General features: G+C 42.6%; 1 protein-coding gene across 2 annotated transcripts; it reads right to left on the bottom strand.

The window, feature by feature from the left end:
* Positions 1-296: 296 nt before the first annotated feature.
* On the bottom strand, positions 297-18664 carry UPF3A (UPF3A regulator of nonsense mediated mRNA decay). Of its 2 annotated transcripts, none has more exons than XM_033105145.1 (10): positions 18408-18658; positions 17012-17118; positions 15010-15116; positions 12843-12941; positions 12608-12718; positions 8702-8757; positions 8465-8611; positions 6671-6831; positions 4350-4644; positions 297-1985 (listed from the first exon to the last, which is right to left on the bottom strand). In XM_033105145.1, the coding sequence occupies exons 1-10, from the start codon at positions 18609-18611 to the stop codon at positions 1833-1835; spliced, it is 1440 nt and encodes a 479-aa protein (XP_032961036.1). In that variant the 5' UTR covers positions 18612-18658; the 3' UTR covers positions 297-1832. The 2 variants fall into 2 exon arrangements, with proteins under 2 accessions (XP_032961036.1, XP_032961035.1); XM_033105144.1 differs by having other exon boundaries at positions 298-1985; positions 8453-8611; positions 18408-18664.
* Positions 18665-19114: the final 450 nt, after the last annotated feature.

Genomic DNA, 19114 nt, shown 5'->3' with positions numbered 1-19114 from the left:
CTGGTCCTCTCGTGGGTGTATAGCTGAGTTTTCCAGAGGTTACCTGATGTTCAGTGATGTTACTATTCTGCCAGTAAATGGAACATGTGTTTATGTATTCTTGTGCTTTAAACATTTCTGAATACCGTAATATCAATAGATATAAGCTAGTTGATAAGCAAAAGTTCCTTGGGGTTACCAATAATTTTTAAGATTGTAAAAAGTTCCTAAGACCAAAATGTATAAGAATCATTGTTTTAAACCACAAATTTTGAAAATGAGCACTAAGACCTGCACTCCCCACCACCCAAAAAAAGTAAGCCAACAAACCAACAGAACCAAAACGGGGGCCTTAGAAATGAGATTTACTACTTCCCAGACTTTCAGGTCTGGAAATCTCAAGGCCAAAGCCAAAGTAAGCAGCGAGGACCACAGCAGTTCACTATTCATGAGATCCAGTCTGATTCATACTCTAAGCAGGGGTCAGCAAATATGATCTACAGGTCAAATATGGCCTGCTCCCTGTTTTTATAAATAAAGTTTTATTGGAACCAGCCCTGCCCATTCATTTATATATTGTCTAAGGCTGCTTTCTCCTAACAGCAGCAATTTAGTGTAAATTGTATAACAAAGACCACATGGCCTGCGAAGTGTAAAATACAAACTATTTAGCCCTTTTCAGTCAAGATTGGCGCCACTGGATCACAGGACCTTGCTGAGTCCACAGCAAGTCCTTCTCTCCCTTCCCCCACCAAATTCTTGGAGCTCAGGAGTCAAGAGCAAGAACACAGCAATGCCATAAAACTGTCCGACAATCACAGATGTTTTTAATGACAAGTGAGTAATTCTTAGTTTTTTGACAATCATTTCATATTTAATAAGGAACAGATATAATCAACAAAATATTCAGATAATTAAAACTATGTTTTAAAAAGCAAAATTTTACTGTGTAAAATTCTATGTAGGAAAAGTACTATAACGGGACTTCAAATCCACAACTACTAAAATTTTTATTTAATAAACGGTTCAAAGCACGGTGCCAAGAATAACATTTAAAAATTTGACTAAAAGGAAACAATACTGTCGAATGCAGTTGCAGAAAGCTCCATGTCACTTGAAAACTACCTCAGACTACAAAAAGGAAAACCCTAGATGCTGCACCTAAGTGATCCATGTCCCAAAGTCATGCTATTTATGTTGTCTCAGTAATCCTTAAGCCATCATCGAGCACATACATCAAAACACTGTGAAACTATTTTCACCAAATCAGTAGCCAAGTTGTTAAAAGAGCAATAATTAAAGCTGTTGGGCTTTACATAGTGTTAAGTCTCCTATCAGAGGGACTACAACACAATTGACTTCCTGGAATCTTATGACAGAAGGCGCATAAGTGGCTGAATTACAAAGGTTATAATGGAATGAGAGTGGCCTCACATAAAACCAACAAGAAGCACAATGATACAGATTCCCATAGAATGTGTAAAATGTAAAATGCAAGTTATTCCTATAACACGTTTAAAGTGCTTCAGAATTCATACTGACACAATACTCAAGTTCTTCCCTGTTTTGGTCACACTTTTCTACTTTCCAAAGGAGATCATTTTCTGTTTTGGCTAAATGATATACACTGGTTACACCACAAATGGTAAAATCTAAGAAAACTATGCTCAAATTTTTAAAAGACTGTTTCTATGCCACCGTTGTATTTCTAGTTTCTAATGTCTTTGTAGGGAGTAAATTCACCTTGCTGGTTGTATTCCAAGCTAATTTATGTATTTCTGGAATGCTCCTTTTAATCCATGGAGTCTGGAATGGGAGCTCACCCCTGTCACAAGCACGGCATGCAAGCTGACTCACTCGGCCTCTTCACTCTTCTTGGCACCAGCCCCTGTTGAATCTTCTGCGGCAGCCCTCCTCCCATCATGGCCCTCCTCAGATGATCTTCCAGCTCGTTCACGTGCTCTCATGCAAGCTCCTGGCTGGTATAGCTGCAAGGCCGGCCGGTCCTGCCATGACAGAAGGGTGGGTTACTCTTCCAACGCTGGCAATGAAGGAGCAACACTTCTATTTCTAGGGCCTGAGGATCCCAATTATCTAAAGACTATCAGTCTTGCAGCTAAAAATCAGCCTTTTTTTTCACAGCACTATCTCAAAAACCAATCATTTTGAGGCCAAAAAAAAAAAATCCATGAAAATAAAGACAGTTAATACGTTAATTGCTCAAACTTAGAACACTCTCTGGAAACAGTACAGTCATGGCATTCTCCTCCCAGTTTGAGAGACGACAAGTCAAACACAACTCTCAATCCCTCAAACTTGCCAAGCAGTGAACCTGAGGTCTGAACCAAAAAGAGGCATGGCGCCTGAGAGACAGCTAGCTTTTAGAGTGCTAAACTAAACAGTTATTAACATTCACAAGAAGCAATTTCTGTGTGGATTATTTCTGAACTGTCTCCTGTATAGAAAATACCCATCATCTAATAAACTCTTAGAGGTGGTGGGATAAAAACAAAGACTAAATAAAGTATACGAAATGCAATTAAATAGCTTCCGGGCATGAAGACAGTGAAGCCAGGGAAGGCCAGAATGATTCTGAAGGCTGGGACCTGTCATCCCGATGGGAACCACTCCTCCTCTCAGGGAAACCAATGCTCAAGGAGAGGGAGGGAGCAACGCCTCCCGCCAGCTCAGTGGAGAGCAGTGTGCAGCCCAGGCAGGAAGCCCCGCCTCAGCCCCGGCACTCCTTCCTCCTGTGAGTGTGACAGCAGTGCAGCCTTAGCCTTTCCACACCACCTGGACTGCAAGGACAGTGATGTTGCACCTTTACGCACTCCTGGGATGTGTGTGGAGGCCCCACCGTAACCACCTGTGCTCATCAGAATGTTCTTTTCCTTAATACAAGCCCAGTCAATGACAAGAGTGGGAAAAGGCTCGCAGGCCCCAGGGATCTGAACCCCTGTGTAGGCAGAGACGCAGCCTCCACAGGCCACCTTCTGCCAGCCAACAAGCGTGTCTCTGCTTTCCTCCAGGGTAACTGTGTGTAGAGACAGTGCTTGAAACTGATCCTAGAACATCATAACCTGTCAGGCCTGGAAAGAAAGGCGTTATCACTCACAAAGCCCGTTATCACCACTATAGCACTGCAGATTTAACTGACAGGAGTCACCATGACAGCCCACATCGAAAGCCGTGCAAATACCCAAATTACTCACTCCTGCTAAATAAAAAGGCAGTTGAGAAACACGGATTCATAGGAACAACCGCCTCCAATGAGACCCATGGTTGTACTTGATGCACCTGAGGGTAAGACAACTACAGAAAGCCTTTGTGATACAGACGTGATTAATCAAGGGTGAAGTTAGAAGTTTCTGACTTTTCTGGAGCTCCCCCTCGCCTTTACTGGAAACATTTAGAAAATCTACATCACTGATACCGTAAGAAAGCGGATGGATCTGAAGGGAATCACGCTGAGTGAAAAAGCCAACCTCAAAAGGTTACCTACTCTTATTTCCACTTGTATAACTTTCCTGAAATGACAAAGTCATAGAGACAGAGAACAGAGAGTGGCGGTCAGGGACAGGGTGGGAGGTGGGCGTGACCTGCAACCCAGGCAGCTTCGGTCCCCTGGGCTCCCCTGGAAGCGAGGCTGTGGGGGCGGCACCACCATGGGGCCTGGCCCAGGAAGGGAGATGGTCCCACTGATAGTGCTTCTCTGTGACAGTGACCTGAATACAAATTAACCTCAAACTTAGGAAAGAAAAGCTGTTTTGTTGGGCTGAGTGCACAATCTCAGCCCTGTGTCGATTGTGCAGATCTAACTTATGGGTGTTTGTGAGCCTTTTGATGGTCCATTAATAATCAGAGGTTGTTCATAATGGAAAAGAAAGCTCCATGAAATGTCATTAATATTTTCCTTCCTGTCTTAGGGGTAAATCTGATAATATACCATTATGTATTCTCAAGCAAATGGTATGAATGTGCTAGTTTTATACTAAGTTAAAGCTTTTTTTTTTTTTTTTTTGCCTGGTGAAAACTACTTTATTCTCTGAGAAAAGATGATGGCTGGTTCTATCTTTGGATTTGACATTCAGCACTTGGTGCCCACTGAGTAGGCAAGAATAACTGCTCTAGCAAATGCAGGCTCCTTAGGGCAGCCCACTTCCTAAGCCAAGGCAGCATCCAGTGAGGAGGGCAGGCTTCTCACTGTCAGAGTGTGAGATCCTGGACCTCAGACACGGGTGTACATTTTCCTTTTTTGGTTAAATAAAAGAATTTCTGTTTGGAAAAACAGTCGTAAGCCTGCAGAAGTACAGTTTTTACTTTTAGTACAGACGGATAAATGAGGGATTATTCTAAATGAATAAAAGAACCTTGTTTCCCACGCGCTCCTTTTTGGGTGCCAGGCCATCTTCACTCTTCTGCTCTCTCCCTGGTCTCTCTGCTGCTTCCACAGGGATACCACTGTCCTGGTTCCCTGTCTTCCCTCTGTCGGGGGTGAATCCTTTCCCCCATTTCGGCTCTTCATTTCTTCTTGAAAGCTTGTCAGACTCATAGTGACCTCTAAGCTTTCTGCTGTCATCCACGTAGTATCTTTGTGTTTCAAGTTCTTTTTCTCGCAATTTTCTCTCCATATCCTTTTGCTCTTTATCACTGTCATTTTGTGACCTGTGATTTAACACAAATTATCAGTAACTTTATGTAAACTGCTTGTCAATTACCTGTCTTCCACTCCAGATTGTAAGCTCCAGAAAAGGCAGAGAATATGTAAATCCGCCCATCACTTCATGCCAAGTTTGCACATGGTGGGCACACCACAGGCATTCAATAAAAAAAGTTGAAAAGATGAATAAATCGTACTAACAATATGTATCATTCATTATACTTGAATAACACATATGTATTAGGTGCTAAGCTAAGGTACCACATATACATATTTTTCTAATCCTCAGTAACCCTCCAAAGTAAATATAATCACCCCTTTTGACAGAGAGAGTAGATCAGATGACAAGGGGGCGAGTGACTATCCCAGTTGCCCATATACACATCCATCATGACACAGAGCTGATACTGACAGCTAAGTTTCTGCTCCAAGCATAGCTAAAATTAACTGAAATTTAATAATATTTACGCATACATCAAACTATTAAGTGCATAGTAAATAAATAAGTGCGAGTTAAGCTCATTTGGTTCTTAAAGTCTTTGCTTCCCCAAACCACAGGCAAAAGTCCTCACACACCATCTGTAGCTCCCCATACACAGAAGCAGCAGGACTGGTAGGGATAAAAGATCTGTAAGCAAAGCATGAATTGGTGCCAGAAACACGACAAAGGCACTGCTGTATCAGCAGCAATAATAATAATACCTGTAACATAAACCACAGTGCTAACAGATCACCAACTTGATAATCATGCATAATTTTATAAACAAACCAATAAACCAGAACTGCCAAAAAGAGAAAAACAAAAAAATGTTAACATAACCGTGTGTGCAAGTAAGACAGTAAGAAATCATTCAGATTCACGTGACCCTGGGCAAGTAGCAGCCTAATCCCATGACCTTGCCATCTCTCCTCGAGTCGAATCCTCCAAGCCATCCCTGTGAGCAGAGCAGCCTGGGCTCCAGGAAGCTCTGAGGGTGTCCAGATGCAGTGCATGGGCAGGAGCCCTGGGTCAGGGGGACAAGAAGCCCAGCTGCATGTGGCCCCACTGACTATGGGAAGGTGACCAAACCCTGTGGACATGGGCAGGGGCAGGAGGGGAGGGTGGGGCTCCCTCCTGACGAGCGTCTGGCTGGTCTCTCTCTGGACGCTGTGCAGGGACTGCTGTGTCCGTCCCATTCCCAGAGAAGCCCTGCCTAAGCTCCTTTCATGAGCTCATGTCATGAGCAGGCAAAGACCTCTGTGTCTAAGGACCCCCCAAAGAGAGAGAGGCAGGGCTAGTGGAACACCGGGATCCATAGCTATGGGCAATTCCACAGTGGGGGATGGCCAGTTAGCTCAGTTAGTTAGAGCGCGGTGCTCTTAACAAGATTACCTGTTCGATCCCCACATGGGCCACTGTGAGCTGCACCCTCCACAACTAGATTGAAACAACTACTTGACTTGGAGTTGATGGGTCCTGGAAAAACACACTTAAATAAATAAAAAAGTTTTAAAAATTCCATAGTGGGACCAGAGGGGTGACAACTCCAACAAAGGAATGACAGCACTTAGAATTCTGTAACTGTAGCACAAAAAACTTTCAGCATCTAAAAGACTGGGTTCTCAAATTGACAATTCTGTAGACAAATTGAAGGAGGTCTGCAAGATCAGAGGGACAAGATATCTCAAAACACAGAGCAAAATTATAAACCAATAAAAATCATGAAGGAAAAGAGACTGGGAAGAAGATCCTGAAAACCTCAAGTGTAATAACAGGAATCCAAAGGAAGAGGCAAGGAGAAGCCATAGTTAGGGACATAAAAGAAGGATATATCTCCCCCTGGTTCAAACACAGACTTGAGGCTGCAGACTACATGGGTCTAACAAGTTCCCAGCACGACCACAGAGAGACAAAAATGTGGATAAGCATTCAAGAATTCCAAGAATATTATGAAATACAAGCACTCGTGCTGACAAAGGACATATGACTATGACTTGATGACAATCCAGTGACACTTAATGTGGTCAAAGAAACAAAAGTGTGGGGCTCACTTTTCCCTGCGCTCCTCCAGCCTGCTCTCCCAGGGCCTGGACTTCACGACGGCACAGCTCACACAGGCTTCCCGTTGTCCAGCTCCAGTGTCAATTTCCTCTCCTCGTTCTTTTGGCTTCTCAGTGGCTGCTTCCTCTCCTTTTTCTGGTTTCTTAAGAAGCTGAGAAATTACAATGTTAATAAAATATCACTACAAGAGGATATGATAAAAGAGGTTGTTTAATAAATAATTAAAAATATATAACAATATTGAGCCCAAATGTTTGAACAGCAAAAAAATGTAAGATAAAGGTCCAATGAACAGGTTTTTGGTTAAATACCTAGGACAACATTCAGTCAATTAAAGACTTTGTACTTAAGAAAAATGATTTAGAATAGTTAATGTGATGAATCGATGCTCGTATTAACGAATAAAGGAGTGTTACAAAAAGAATGCTCTGATTTCTATTTCTACGTTGATACACACACACACAGAAAAATGTCTGGAAGGCTTGCAACACTATGGTAATGATTATTTTTAGATGGCAAAATTGAAATGATTTTCTTTCATATACAGGTTCTAGTTGTTTTTTTAGTGAACACGTATTACTTTTGTAATAAGGAAAAAAGCCAATTTTTAAAAGGCTGCTTTATATTGATGAATTTTGAGACAGTTTTAGAGGTTTTGTTTTGTTTTTTTTATTTTTTTTATTGGGGAAGGGGAACAGGACTTTATTGGGGAACAGTGTGTACTTCCAGGCCTTTTTTTTTTCCAAGTCAAGTTGTTGTCCTTTCAGTCTTAGTTGTGGAGGGCGCAGCTCAGCTCCAGGTCCAGTTGCCTTTGCTAGTTGCAGGGGGCACAGCCCACCATCCCTTGCGGGAGTCGAACCGGCAACCTTGTGGTTGAGAGGATGCGCTCTAACCAACTGAGCCATCTGGGAGCTCAGCAGCAGCTCAGCTCCAAGTGCCGTGTTCAATCGTAGTTGCAGGGGGCGCTGCCCACCATCCCTTGGGGGACTCGAGGAATTGAACTGTCAACCTTGTGGTTGAGAGCCCACTGGCTCATGTGAAAATCGAACCGGCAGCCTTCGGAGTTAGGAGCCTGGAGCTCCAACCGCCTGAGCCACCGGGCCGACCCCAGTTTTAGAGTTTTAAAAAGACTTGTTATTCTCTTTCTTGAAACAGACTTAGCAGGTTGCTATGACACATTTAATTTGGCATGCTTTTTATTTGGCCCTTCCTCCCAGTTCCCTATATAGCTTACTCTTTGAAATTTAAGTACCACAGGTAGAGTCAGTTTGTAGAACATAAACGAAGCTCTACTTCTGAGAATTTTGTTCTCACAAAAGTAAACACATTTTAAATTGCAGTACAGCAAAATTATAAACATACATATTTGGACTAAATGAGTTCATTTAAGAAACACATATAATGTAAGGCAAAGACTAAAAGTTGCTTCTCATCAAAAGTATGTATTATATTACCAGTGTATATGTTCTTATTCTGCCTATGTGGGATCTGTGAATTTAAACATTTCATTTCAGATAACTATCGACCTTTTTTACAAAATTATAAAAGTAACATATGCTTATAATAAATGCAAACCATAGGGAAGTGCAATAGTATGTGTCTCCATCCATCCATCCAACAGATAATTCGTGCAACTATGAACTGTTCTTACTCATAATACTTCTGAAACCATGTGTGTGGTGTCTCTTCCAACACCACTCCCCCAGCTCAATACAGGCTGGTTATCTACAATTCAATTCAGTCCTGACACTGAAAGGTCTCCTATAAATTACCTTAATCCTTACTTCTTTCTCAGCAGTTTTCTTTTGTTTGTCTGCTTCTTTTCTCTTACATTTTTCTTCTTCTCTTCTCTTTCTTTTTTCTTCTTCCCGTAAACGTTTCTTTTCCAACTCCCTCCTCCTTCGCTCTTCTCGCTTCTCTTCTCGAATTCTCTAAATAGGTAGAAAAGTATCTGTATAAATTGTCTGCATGGATGTGGTGGAAACAGGAAGGGTATTCATCAGGAAAAAGGCCAGACCTACCTGCTTTTCTAATTTTCTATTTTTAATATATTCCAAAAGAGGTGTGGTTCTTCTAGCTAAAACACAAAAAATTGTAAGGCAGTATTTAACTTGAAAATAAGACTTTTCATCTATTTTAAATACTTGTTTTTAATATAACCTTTAAAATAATTAGGGGAAGAACATTATCATTTTTACCTTTACATAAGCATACATTTTATGTGTGTGGGTCTTCTTCTCACGATAAAGTCAAGTAATTTAGAAGTACTAACAGTTTTACACATTGCAGGCATTTAATTTTTGCTTCTTAAGGGAGTCTTATACATTACTCACAAAGATGGTATAAAAGTAAAAATGAGTACAATACATTAAACTTCCCAAATGTTATGAATATTTTCATATTTTTGTAGATATTTTAAATCATTACATATTTTATATATTCACATTGATTCAACACATATTCTGTAATTTTTTTCCTTTTCTGCTCTCCAGACAATGGCTTTAAGCAATGCGGATTCCAATAATTTCTTACAATATATACTCTATAAATCAGAATAACCAGGTATAAAAGTTTAAAAAATGACTCCATGTGGCACTGTTGATCTAAAAAGCACCAACTACCCAGGAATGAAGGTCTACACAAACTCTAACTGGATCCTCAACTTTCATGCCCCTGACCTGTCTGAGCTGACCTGGATGTGGGGTGCCAAAAGGTGTGGCAGGCCTCTAGGTGCTGCCTGCCCGAGGGACAAGCTCCGAGAGGCATGTATTGTCCATGGCGCTGGTTGAGGACCTAGGTGGGAAGGTGAAATGTGGTTTGGGTCTATTCCACAGGTCAATGAGACCTCAGATTAAATGGAGGAAGAATCCCTGGAATGCACATGTGAAGACTCACATGTCACTTCTGGAATTCTGAGGATAAGAAATGAATCAGAAACTATAAGAGAGCCCCTGGCTCTTAAATTAGGGGTTCCTAACTTGGAACTGAGGACCCCTCAACACCCCAAAATCATGTATCAAATGACATCCACCATGGGAGCTTTGCCCAAGGTTCCCGGCCATGGCGAAGAGCTGATGCCCAGGTGCAGATGCCCAGGTTTCGTCACAGATACAGTAGCCAAGAAGGGCCCACTCTCTTCCTGGATGACTCATTAATCACCAACTCTGGCTTAGGATTAGCGCAGATAATTCCCTTTGTAACAGGTAAGTCACAATTAGTGAGAACTCTGCTTTGCGCTGTGGAAGTTCTGCAAAGGAAAGGGCGAGACCTACCTTGGTGGGTGAAGCGGTTGACACCGAACCCCCAGCTGCCTTCCCTCCTCTCCCAAAAAACACCTGCCTTGTTACCCCCAAAATATCGATGTGAAGGAAAAATGAGACCCTGTATAAGAAAGAGCTTTTCAAACCAGAAAAAGTGTGTATTTATTATATAGAGGATACATGACCACACGATATAATACTAATTTAAGCAACAGTGCAACTGTTACCACGTGCAGAGAGCCGTTGCACACTAAGCACTGTCAAAACAATGCATGAGGAAACAAGGAAACTGAGGCTCGGGATGAGACCACATAGTTGGCAGGATTCAGAGCTGGGAGGTCTGTCTGCTCTAAAGAACCTGATATGCCACTGCACTAACCCATAACTTCAGAGTGAATTAATATTTCCATTTAACCCTGCTCGATTACCCTTGATCATAAGAATCCACTGAAAGCCAAAATCTAAGAAAAGAAAGAAAAGAAGCAATTCGCCATGAGCTGCCTGATTAAGCAAATCTAAATGGGCAGAAACAGGAATCACAGAAACAAAGCTCTGTAGCCTCGTCCTGGGCTAGTGGATAATAAGTCACATTTATTTCATTCAGTAAATAATTAAGATACATCTATTGTGTGTCAGGAAGTGGGCCAGACTTGTCCCTCCTCTGCAGGAGGACGGCTGGAATCTGCTGGAAGGTGTGTGTCTGATCCCTAAGAGGATGTCTCAAAACTGCCCAAAGTGAAAGATCCTGCCACTCTCCTGAGCTATCCTCTATGAGGTCATTTAAAACAAAATGGGAACGAAACGGGACCGGGGAAGAAGGCGAGTTCTGTATATAATTTGTAACTTGCTGCTTCTTTTACCTCTTCTTAAATTTAACATGTTTGACAGTGAAAACTCCATTTGCCTACAATCCTGTTTCTCCCCATGTCAGTAACGATGCCATCACCCACCGATCTCCTAAAGTCAAACTCCTGGAGGCCTTGATTCTTTCTGTGTCCTTACCTCTCACATCCAATCCATCATTCAGTCCTGTCAGTTCTCCCTCCAAAATACATGCTGATTCTGCGGCCTCATTCAAGCAACCTTCCCTGGACTATAGCCAGAGCCTCCTAACCAGAGGCCCAGGTTCTCCTCTCAGTATCCACAATCCATCATATATGGAGCAATCAGAGTGATGGGGAAAATAAATCAGGCCGTGTCACTCCCTCAGTGGTTTCTTGGTGTCACACAAATAAAATCCAAACCTCTTATCCACCAGCCCAACATGATGTGCCCACCTGCCTGCATCTTGTCCACCATGTGCCAACCATACAGGTATGCATCCTGCTCCTACAGACCCAAAGCACCAGCTTCTAGCCCCTGCCTTTGGAAGTTCCCTCTACTTCCAACCTTAGCACAGCTGGTCTCAGCTCAAATATGGGCCTTACTCGCTATCCCATCATCCATTTCATGACCTTTGTGGCACTTACCACATATGGAAATGCTCTGGCTTAAAGCTCGATGATTTCTGCGTGGGTTTACCACAGGCAGCCCCACTAAAAAGGCAGGTACCGGAGGGCAGAGGCCTCGTGCGTCCTATTCATGTTCTGTCCCCAGGCCCAGGATCAGAGTCGGTACCCAGTCAACATGCGATGAATGAAAATGAGCAAATGTATCCTAAGAGCATCTTAATAAGTATTTACTTTAGTGATTAAAAGTCCTTTGACCAACATGTTAAATCCACTATTATAAAAGAAAAACTTCATTATTAGACAAATGAAGAATATCTCAATAATGTTGACCTTTCTTATTAATTTACTCAACAAACATTTACTAAATACCTAAACTTGCCCAAGCAATGTACTATGTGCTGGGACTACAAAGACAAAAATACAGTTCTGATGGGGAGTGGGGAGACAAAATGAGAAGAGAGTTTATGTAGAGGGAGATGGACAAATAAGAAGATAAATTATGAACAGTGTAATGTCTATTCTACAATTCGTCACGGGTGAGCATAGACAGGGCTTTGGGGGGCGGCGTGGCACCCAGTGGAGTCAGACAGGAAAGGAAGACACTACAGGTATGTTTGGGAGCTACAATCAAAGTGTCCGATGACAGAAAAAGGTGTCTCATGTCTACTCTTGACTTTTGGGGGACTGCTCCTAGGAGATAACCATTTCTAAAATACACCACTTGCAGGTGAAGGCCTGTTTCAAACCAGGTTCTATGATCTGGCTGGGTTTATCCACTTGTTTGCTTGGCCTGCTCGGGAGGCTTGTTACTTTTTTTTGAATAGCAGCAGCAAGATAACCTTCTACTTAAGTCAAGCATCTGATTTCTGTGACTGCTCTTTGCAAAGATGACGGACTTCAACTTTGAGACATAATGCTCCTTCCCGATGCAGCCAGGCACAGAGCACTCAAATATCTTCTCTACTGTTCATTCACCACAGCTTTGAAACAAACGAATTCACTGATAACTCAGGTGAGCTCCATCAACAGACGCTCAGAATGTTTTCCCAAGCCGCCATCTTGCCATCCTTTCCTCAAAACTTAGAAATAGTCTACATTTCTACCACGCCTGTCAGAAGTGTCAATTTTATATGATAATCATGAAAAGAGGAAATAAATACGTACTCTATAAATACATATCTTAATAAAGTAAAGAGAAGAAATGAGCAAAACACACCAATAAGTTCTCTTGTCTTTGCCTCTATGTCTCCCAGAAGAGTTTCGGGATTGGCACTAGTTTTCTCTTCCTCCACACAGTAAGTTTCTAAAAACTTCTTATATTCTAGATCTGCAAATTTAAAAAGAAAAAAAGAAAATACATGCATTCTTCCCCATATATAGGAGAGAAATCACAATTGATCAGTATATTTAATTCAGTGGTTCCATAATCCAGCCTTTGAGAAAGGACTCACCATCTTCAATGCTTCCTGTTTTGGCATCTTTTTTCTTTAGCTTCCTTTTGGCTATCTTCTGGAATGGAGCCAACTCTACCACTGCAGGGTATTCTAGGCCTATAACAAAAAAACAAATTCCAAAAACCATTCTGAACTTCTACTATATTTATTTTGGAAAACAAAATATGATCTAGCATTAAGGAGTGAGCATGACAATGATAATGTTACTGTTTAAACTATAATTTAATTACACTTTCAAGCCATTGCAACCTTAGCATGTCAAAATCATGATTTAAACAAAGGAGGAGCAATTATTTATTAAATAAAACAATTCCTTCTGTTGTAGTGGTAATTATATGACAGAATATGTTCAAAATTCATGAAATTATATACCTTAGAATGGTAAATTTTACCATATGTAACCTATACCTCAATAAACCTGATCTCCCCTCCAAAAAGTTTATCATAGAACACCTATAAATAGGTTTCTTAGTCCCACATAAAATGTTTAAATTTTAAAAGATTAATTCAGTTATCGATCTGTTATGTGAGTTCAAAGAAATTACTTTGCTTAGAAGAGACATTTGGCTAAAAGAGGGGGCTTCAAAGGGTATACATAATATTCAGGTAAGATTTGCTTCAAATAAGAAAGTTTAAAATAAAAGTCACTAGAAATTCATTTTGTAGTTATGTGGGGGGAATATACACACAGTGATATCCACCAAGACAGCTGCTATATGCTTACCAACAAATGAAACACTCTACCTCCGTACCAAACCCACTGAATAATCACTTTTAGTCTTGTGAGGAATAACCAGGTGACTATGATATTGTAAGTCTCATTTATCTGGAAAACACATGCTAGAATAATAATGATACACCTTGAGGACTTTATGCTAAATCAAATAAGCCAGTCACAAGAAGACACATATTGTATGATTACACTTCTATGAGGTCTACCTAGAGTAGTCAAATTCATGGAAACAGAAAGTAGAAAGGTGGTTGTCAGGGGCTGGGGAGCCGGTGAAATGGGGAGTTGTTGTGTATTGAGTACAGAGTTTCAGTTTTGCAAGAAGAAAAGAGTTCTGGAGATTGGTTGTACAATGTGAATATACTTAAAACAACTGAGTTGTACACTTAAAAATATAGATGGTGAATTTCTGTTACATGTATTATAACACAATTTTTAAAAAGAAAGAAAAAAGGCACTTTAATGAATTACTGAAAGAGTATTCAACACAAATGTCAAATATTTCAAGCATTAAACTTGCTTTGACTCATAGGAAAAATCTCTTGGCCTCAGCCGAATCACTCTTTTAACCATCTTTTTTAGTTTGTGACCCCTCAGTGGAGGGAAAGGAAACACATCAGTAGTGGGTGTGGGGTAGAGTAGGAAGAGTTTGGTTGGTGAGGGATGTATAGAAAATAATATGCTATTACAAGTGTACCAATTTTATAGCAGAGAACACAACAGTTGACAGTCTGACAAAAAGGGAGGAAAAAGAGGGCCGGCCTGGTGGCTCAGGTGATTGGAGCGCCGTGCTCCAAACGCCACAGTCGCCGGTTCACAGGGAGCTGTGTCCTACACAACTAAACTGAGAAACAAGAGCTTGAACCGGAGTGGTGGGGGGAGGCAGAATGAAAGAGGTAAAGGAGGAAAAAAAAAAAATACGTATCAAAACCAGAACCCAAAAATACAGAGAATTTGAAATATTTAGAGTAGAGGTAAATATCACTGTCTCAGCAGGAAATGCTGTTCAACAGGATCAAAAACTGATGTTCTTTATTACAATCCCCTTCCCCATGACACCAGACAGACATGGTACAATTATGAAGCTAACTGTGTTTAATATAAGTAAATAACACATTTTAGAAAATTTTTATCAAACATGGGTAAAATAATTTAGTGTGGGGTCATCAAAAAGTAAAGTTCACTTATCCAGAAAACTCATTTATATGAAAAACTTGTGATGATAACACATAAATAGGCTGTCACTATTACACAATTGCTGAACTCTTTGGTTTATAGAATTTTAATTTTTAACGTAAGCACACCATCAAAATAACAATCTAAATTTACGCAATTATTTTAGATTGAGAACTTCATAATTAAAACTCACAAACATTCCAGCAAAACTTAATGTACTTAGAGATTACAACAGAGTTTTAAAAAAGCTAACCCAACCTTTATTGTCAATGAAGATATATCCATCAAAACGATCTCTAAAAAGAAGGATGTCATCAGGATTTCTAAAATTAATGTATGCTCTTGAGTAGAGATGAGGATAAAGACTGAAATAAGAAATAACAGTGAAAATGGTTAGTACAAAATATGGCTTCTTTAATTTTGCCATGTTTTTCCTTGTCTGGATATAACAAACTACTTAAGATTCTTTATGCCAAAGAATTATCTCTCCACAAATCACAACAATCTGGATATTCTTGAGCAAAAACAAACAAACAAAACATTAACTGAGATCTCTTTAATGATTTAGGAGAGACACTTTAGGTCACTTTCTCTACTGCACCGAGCCAGGGCTAAAACACTAGTTAGTCCTCAGGGGTTGAAAACCAAAGGCAAGGTTCTTCAACGGTCATGCCTAATCATTCATCATGGCTGCAAAACAACCTACTTATGATTCATGCATAGAAGAAAATGTTATATTGTAAAATAGTCTTTACTGATTTAGAGAACAGTTTTAGTTTTTTAGGATGATTTACCGTAGCATACATTACAGGGTTTACAGAAGAACTAAGCTTTTCTCTGATATCTCTGACCTACCAATTTCTTTCATTGGCAGGAACTTTCAACCCCATTTCACAGATGAGAACACTGAGGCTCAGAGAAACTAGATACTTGCAGGGAGTGCAGTTAGTTAAAAGGTGGGACTAGGATTCCAATCTGAGTCACTCTGTTAGTCCAGTATCTGTCCTCCTTTAACTGTACCAGTTTTCCTAAACTTTAGTCATTTGAAAATCATCTTTATGTGTTTTTTTTAACCATATCTGTATTTACCTGTTAGTGGTATTTTTTTGTTGAATGGACTGACATTTTTTACTTAAATGTATTTATTCAAAAGGAAAGTTTATTTGGCTACCATAAATGAGAACTCATGATATTGAAGATAAAAAGAATAATAATGATAATAAAGAATGATACAAACATAGTGAAAATCACTAAATCACTGATGAACTGTCTGTCACCTGTTGAAGGTCTAACCTGAGGTTGGCTCTCTCTGTTAATGAAAAGATTTGGAAGTAAGAAGTTTTGTCAGAGTCATCTAACTACAAAGCTGTAAAAGGGAATTAAAAAAGATACAACTTGAGAGGGGCGGTGTGGGGTCTGGGTGTTAGTGATGGAAGGGAGTACAAGGGGCTTCTAGGGTCTGGAATATTCTGTTTCTTTATCTGGTGTTAAGTTACATGGGCGTGTTCATTTGTGAAAATTCATGAGTTATATATCCATTATATTCACTCTTTTTTATATCTCAATACAATTTACTTTAAAAAGTTTTATGAAATAAGTTTTATTGATGTGCAAAATACAATAAGGAAATAGTATGTTGTTAATGGTATGTGTTTCTTTTTAGACTACGGTGGTGCTAGTAGAGGCATATTTTAAATCTATTTTACAGGAATTTAATGATCTGCCTACTTAGAAATAACTTGCAGAAATAAAGGTCTGCACTAATTTCTCGGTACATGTGGGAAATAAGATGGAAGTGGAGATGGCTTCTATTACCTGTAATAATTTGCCAGCAAGTGACAATGTCTCTCAGCTTTATTATTGGGGAAGGGAAACAGGACTTTATTGGGGAACAGTGTGTATCTCCAGGACTTTTCCAAGTCAAATTGTTGTCCTTTCAATCTTATTTGTGGAGGGCACAGCTCAGCTCCAGGTCCAGTTGCCACTGTTAGTTGCAGGGGGCACAGCCCACCATCCCTTGCGGGAGTTGAACCAGCAACCTTGTGGTTGAGAGCCAGCGCTCCAACCAACTGAGCCATCTGGCCACCCAGGAGCTGAGCAGCACCTCACTGACTTCATTCTAGTTGAGGAGGGCATAGCTTGCTGGCTCCTCAATGTGGGAATTGAACTGGCAGCCCCATTGCCTGGAGCTCGCGCTCTAACCAACTGAGCCACCTGTCCGACCCTGTCAGCTTCTTAATGTTGGTAAACAGCTGCTCACCTGAGATCTGCAGTAAAGAACTCAAAGTAATCGTGTGCAGGCAGCGGGTGTAGCTGCTCTTCCAGCTGCTCTTTGGTGAGGCTGGGAGGAAGGCGCCGGATCACCACCTGGGGAAAGGAGGCTGGCTGGGTTTTGTTTCACTCTTACTGTATTAACCTTCAATTATTTCAATGCTTGGTGACCTATGTGTATGCTCAAAGGAAAATATAAACCTTCAAAAGCACACATTTTAGGAACAGTTAAGGAACACATATATGGACAACATGGCTGTCAAAAGGTTAATGGGAGTTGAATAATTGAGAAGGGATCAGTGAGGTCAGAAAAGGCTGAGCTTAACAGTTCTTTTTCATGCAATCATGTCATTACTACCAAACAACACTTCACGTGACACGTACTGTCTGTGCCCCCAGTGAAAAATAACAGCTCCTGCATTCTCTCTGCATGATAACCCACAGTAGAAGGTAAGATCTACGCAGGGAATGTATGTATGTTGGAATTTTTGTTACCAACAGTAGCAAACCAACGGTGTATTTGCTGGTTCTGCCAAGAGGAACTCCGCCTGCACTGGACACCTTTCGCCTCCGGTCCACAGTGTCCACATCGCGGGTCCTCACCCACCGCGCCACCAAGCTTTCCAGGCTCTCTCTCTTGGCTTCACTATACTGGAAAGGACCTTTGGCGAGCCGCCGTTCCCCTTTCGTGCCCCCTCAGGCCGTGGTCCAAAGCACTGTGGACAGCTACTGCCCCTCGCTGGTGAGCCCAGTGTCTCAGCTCTACACGCTGAAAAGACTTTTCTTCCTTCCCAATCCATAAAGAACTAACGTTTCAGAGGGTGCTGAAAACTCTTGTCTCAGGCGGTAAGAGTTGCTCGCCGCAGCGCTGCCCGGCCGCTGTCCGCGGTGCTGATTCCCCCGCTAGCGGCCCCGCCCCGACTCCGCCCAGCAGCCCAGCTCTGGACACCACCCACCCACCCACGGAACGCACCACCCTTGGTCACCCCCCTTGGTCTCCCCCCCTCCACTGCCACTCCACCCCTTGGCCTCGCCCACTCCCTCTCTCTCCTGATCACCACCCCGCACTTCCACTCGCCCCGCCTCCCCCTCTCGGTCTGGACCAATCTCTTCTCCAGACGTTTGCTCGTACCACCCCGTCCTCGTCCCGCCTCGGCTCGCGGAAATCCCTCCTTCTCTGGCGAGGTTTGCCGGCACCTCTCAGCCCACCCCACTCCTGCCCTCGCATCCCCGGGTCCTGCCTAGGACTCAGCTCCTCTCCTCCGGGGTTTCACGCACAACCCGTTCTCGCTCCGCTCTATCCTGCGAAGCACGTTCCTCCTTTCGCGAAGTTTGCTTGCATCGCCCCGTCCTCACCCCGCCCCCGCTCCTTGTCCCACACCCACCTTGCTCAGGACTGTCCTCTTCTCGCGAGGTTTGCCTGTGCTGCTCCCACAGCTGGAGGACAAAGCCAGCGGCGATGCTGGCTCTCGCCGCGGCGACTCTCGGCGGAACTGAACTTCCGCAGCCGACGGCTTCTCCCTCCAGCTCTGGCCCCGCGCAGCAACGGCCGCCCCGGGGCCTCCGGCACACTCCCTTTCCGAGCGCATTCCGCTCCCGCCGCAGAGTCGCCGCCGCCTCCCGCCCCGGCCTAAACTTCGCGAGAACTGGAATGCCGCCGCCCCCACTGCCACCCCCACCCCCTGGTTCAGATGCCGCCCGCCCCTCCCTCCTTCCCCCTGCCACGGTCCCTGTTACCCACGTCCGGTTCTGGCCCACGACCTCCGAGCCCGCCCCTCTCACGGGGTTGGAGACACCCGGGAAACAGGGGCTGTCGGACTGGGCCCGGATCCCAAGCCTGGAGTCTGGTGTCCCGGTACACGGGGTGCCCCTGGACCCGCACCTCCGACCAGCGCTCTATTGTGTGGTCAACCGAAGCAGCGGTCTGGGTGGTTGAGATGTCGAGACTGCCCGCACTCTCCTGCAGCCCGGACTTCGTAGAGTCTTGGGACGAAGGAGGGTTCCAAGGCCTTGGAGATCAGCGGGAAATTCAGCACCAGAGGACGTTTGGCTCCAGAAGGAGCCTTTAATAAAACTCTGAAGGGCTGAAACT

The sequence above is a fragment of the Rhinolophus ferrumequinum genome, chromosome 4, assembly GCF_004115265.2.
Source record: "Rhinolophus ferrumequinum isolate MPI-CBG mRhiFer1 chromosome 4, mRhiFer1_v1.p, whole genome shotgun sequence".
NCBI classification, from domain to species: domain Eukaryota; kingdom Metazoa; phylum Chordata; class Mammalia; order Chiroptera; family Rhinolophidae; genus Rhinolophus; species Rhinolophus ferrumequinum.
The sequence above is the reverse complement of the archived record's forward strand: the minus strand, read 5'-3'. Positions and strand labels throughout refer to the sequence as shown.

Bases quoted from the DNA above. Each gene is read 5' to 3' on its own strand.
- UPF3A (XM_033105144.1), bottom strand. From the start codon at position 18,611: ATGCGCTCGGAAAGGGAGTGTGCCGGAGGCCCCGGGGCGGCCGTTGCT. The intron at 15,117-17,011 runs GTGAGCAGCTGT...TTCTTATTTCAG, and splicing joins TTCTTTACTGCAGATCTCAG to TCTTTATCCTCATCTCTACT. The intron at 1,986-4,349 runs GTTCTTTTATTC...CTGTCATGGCAG, and splicing joins AGGAGCGCGTGGGAAACAAG to GACCGGCCGGCCTTGCAGCT.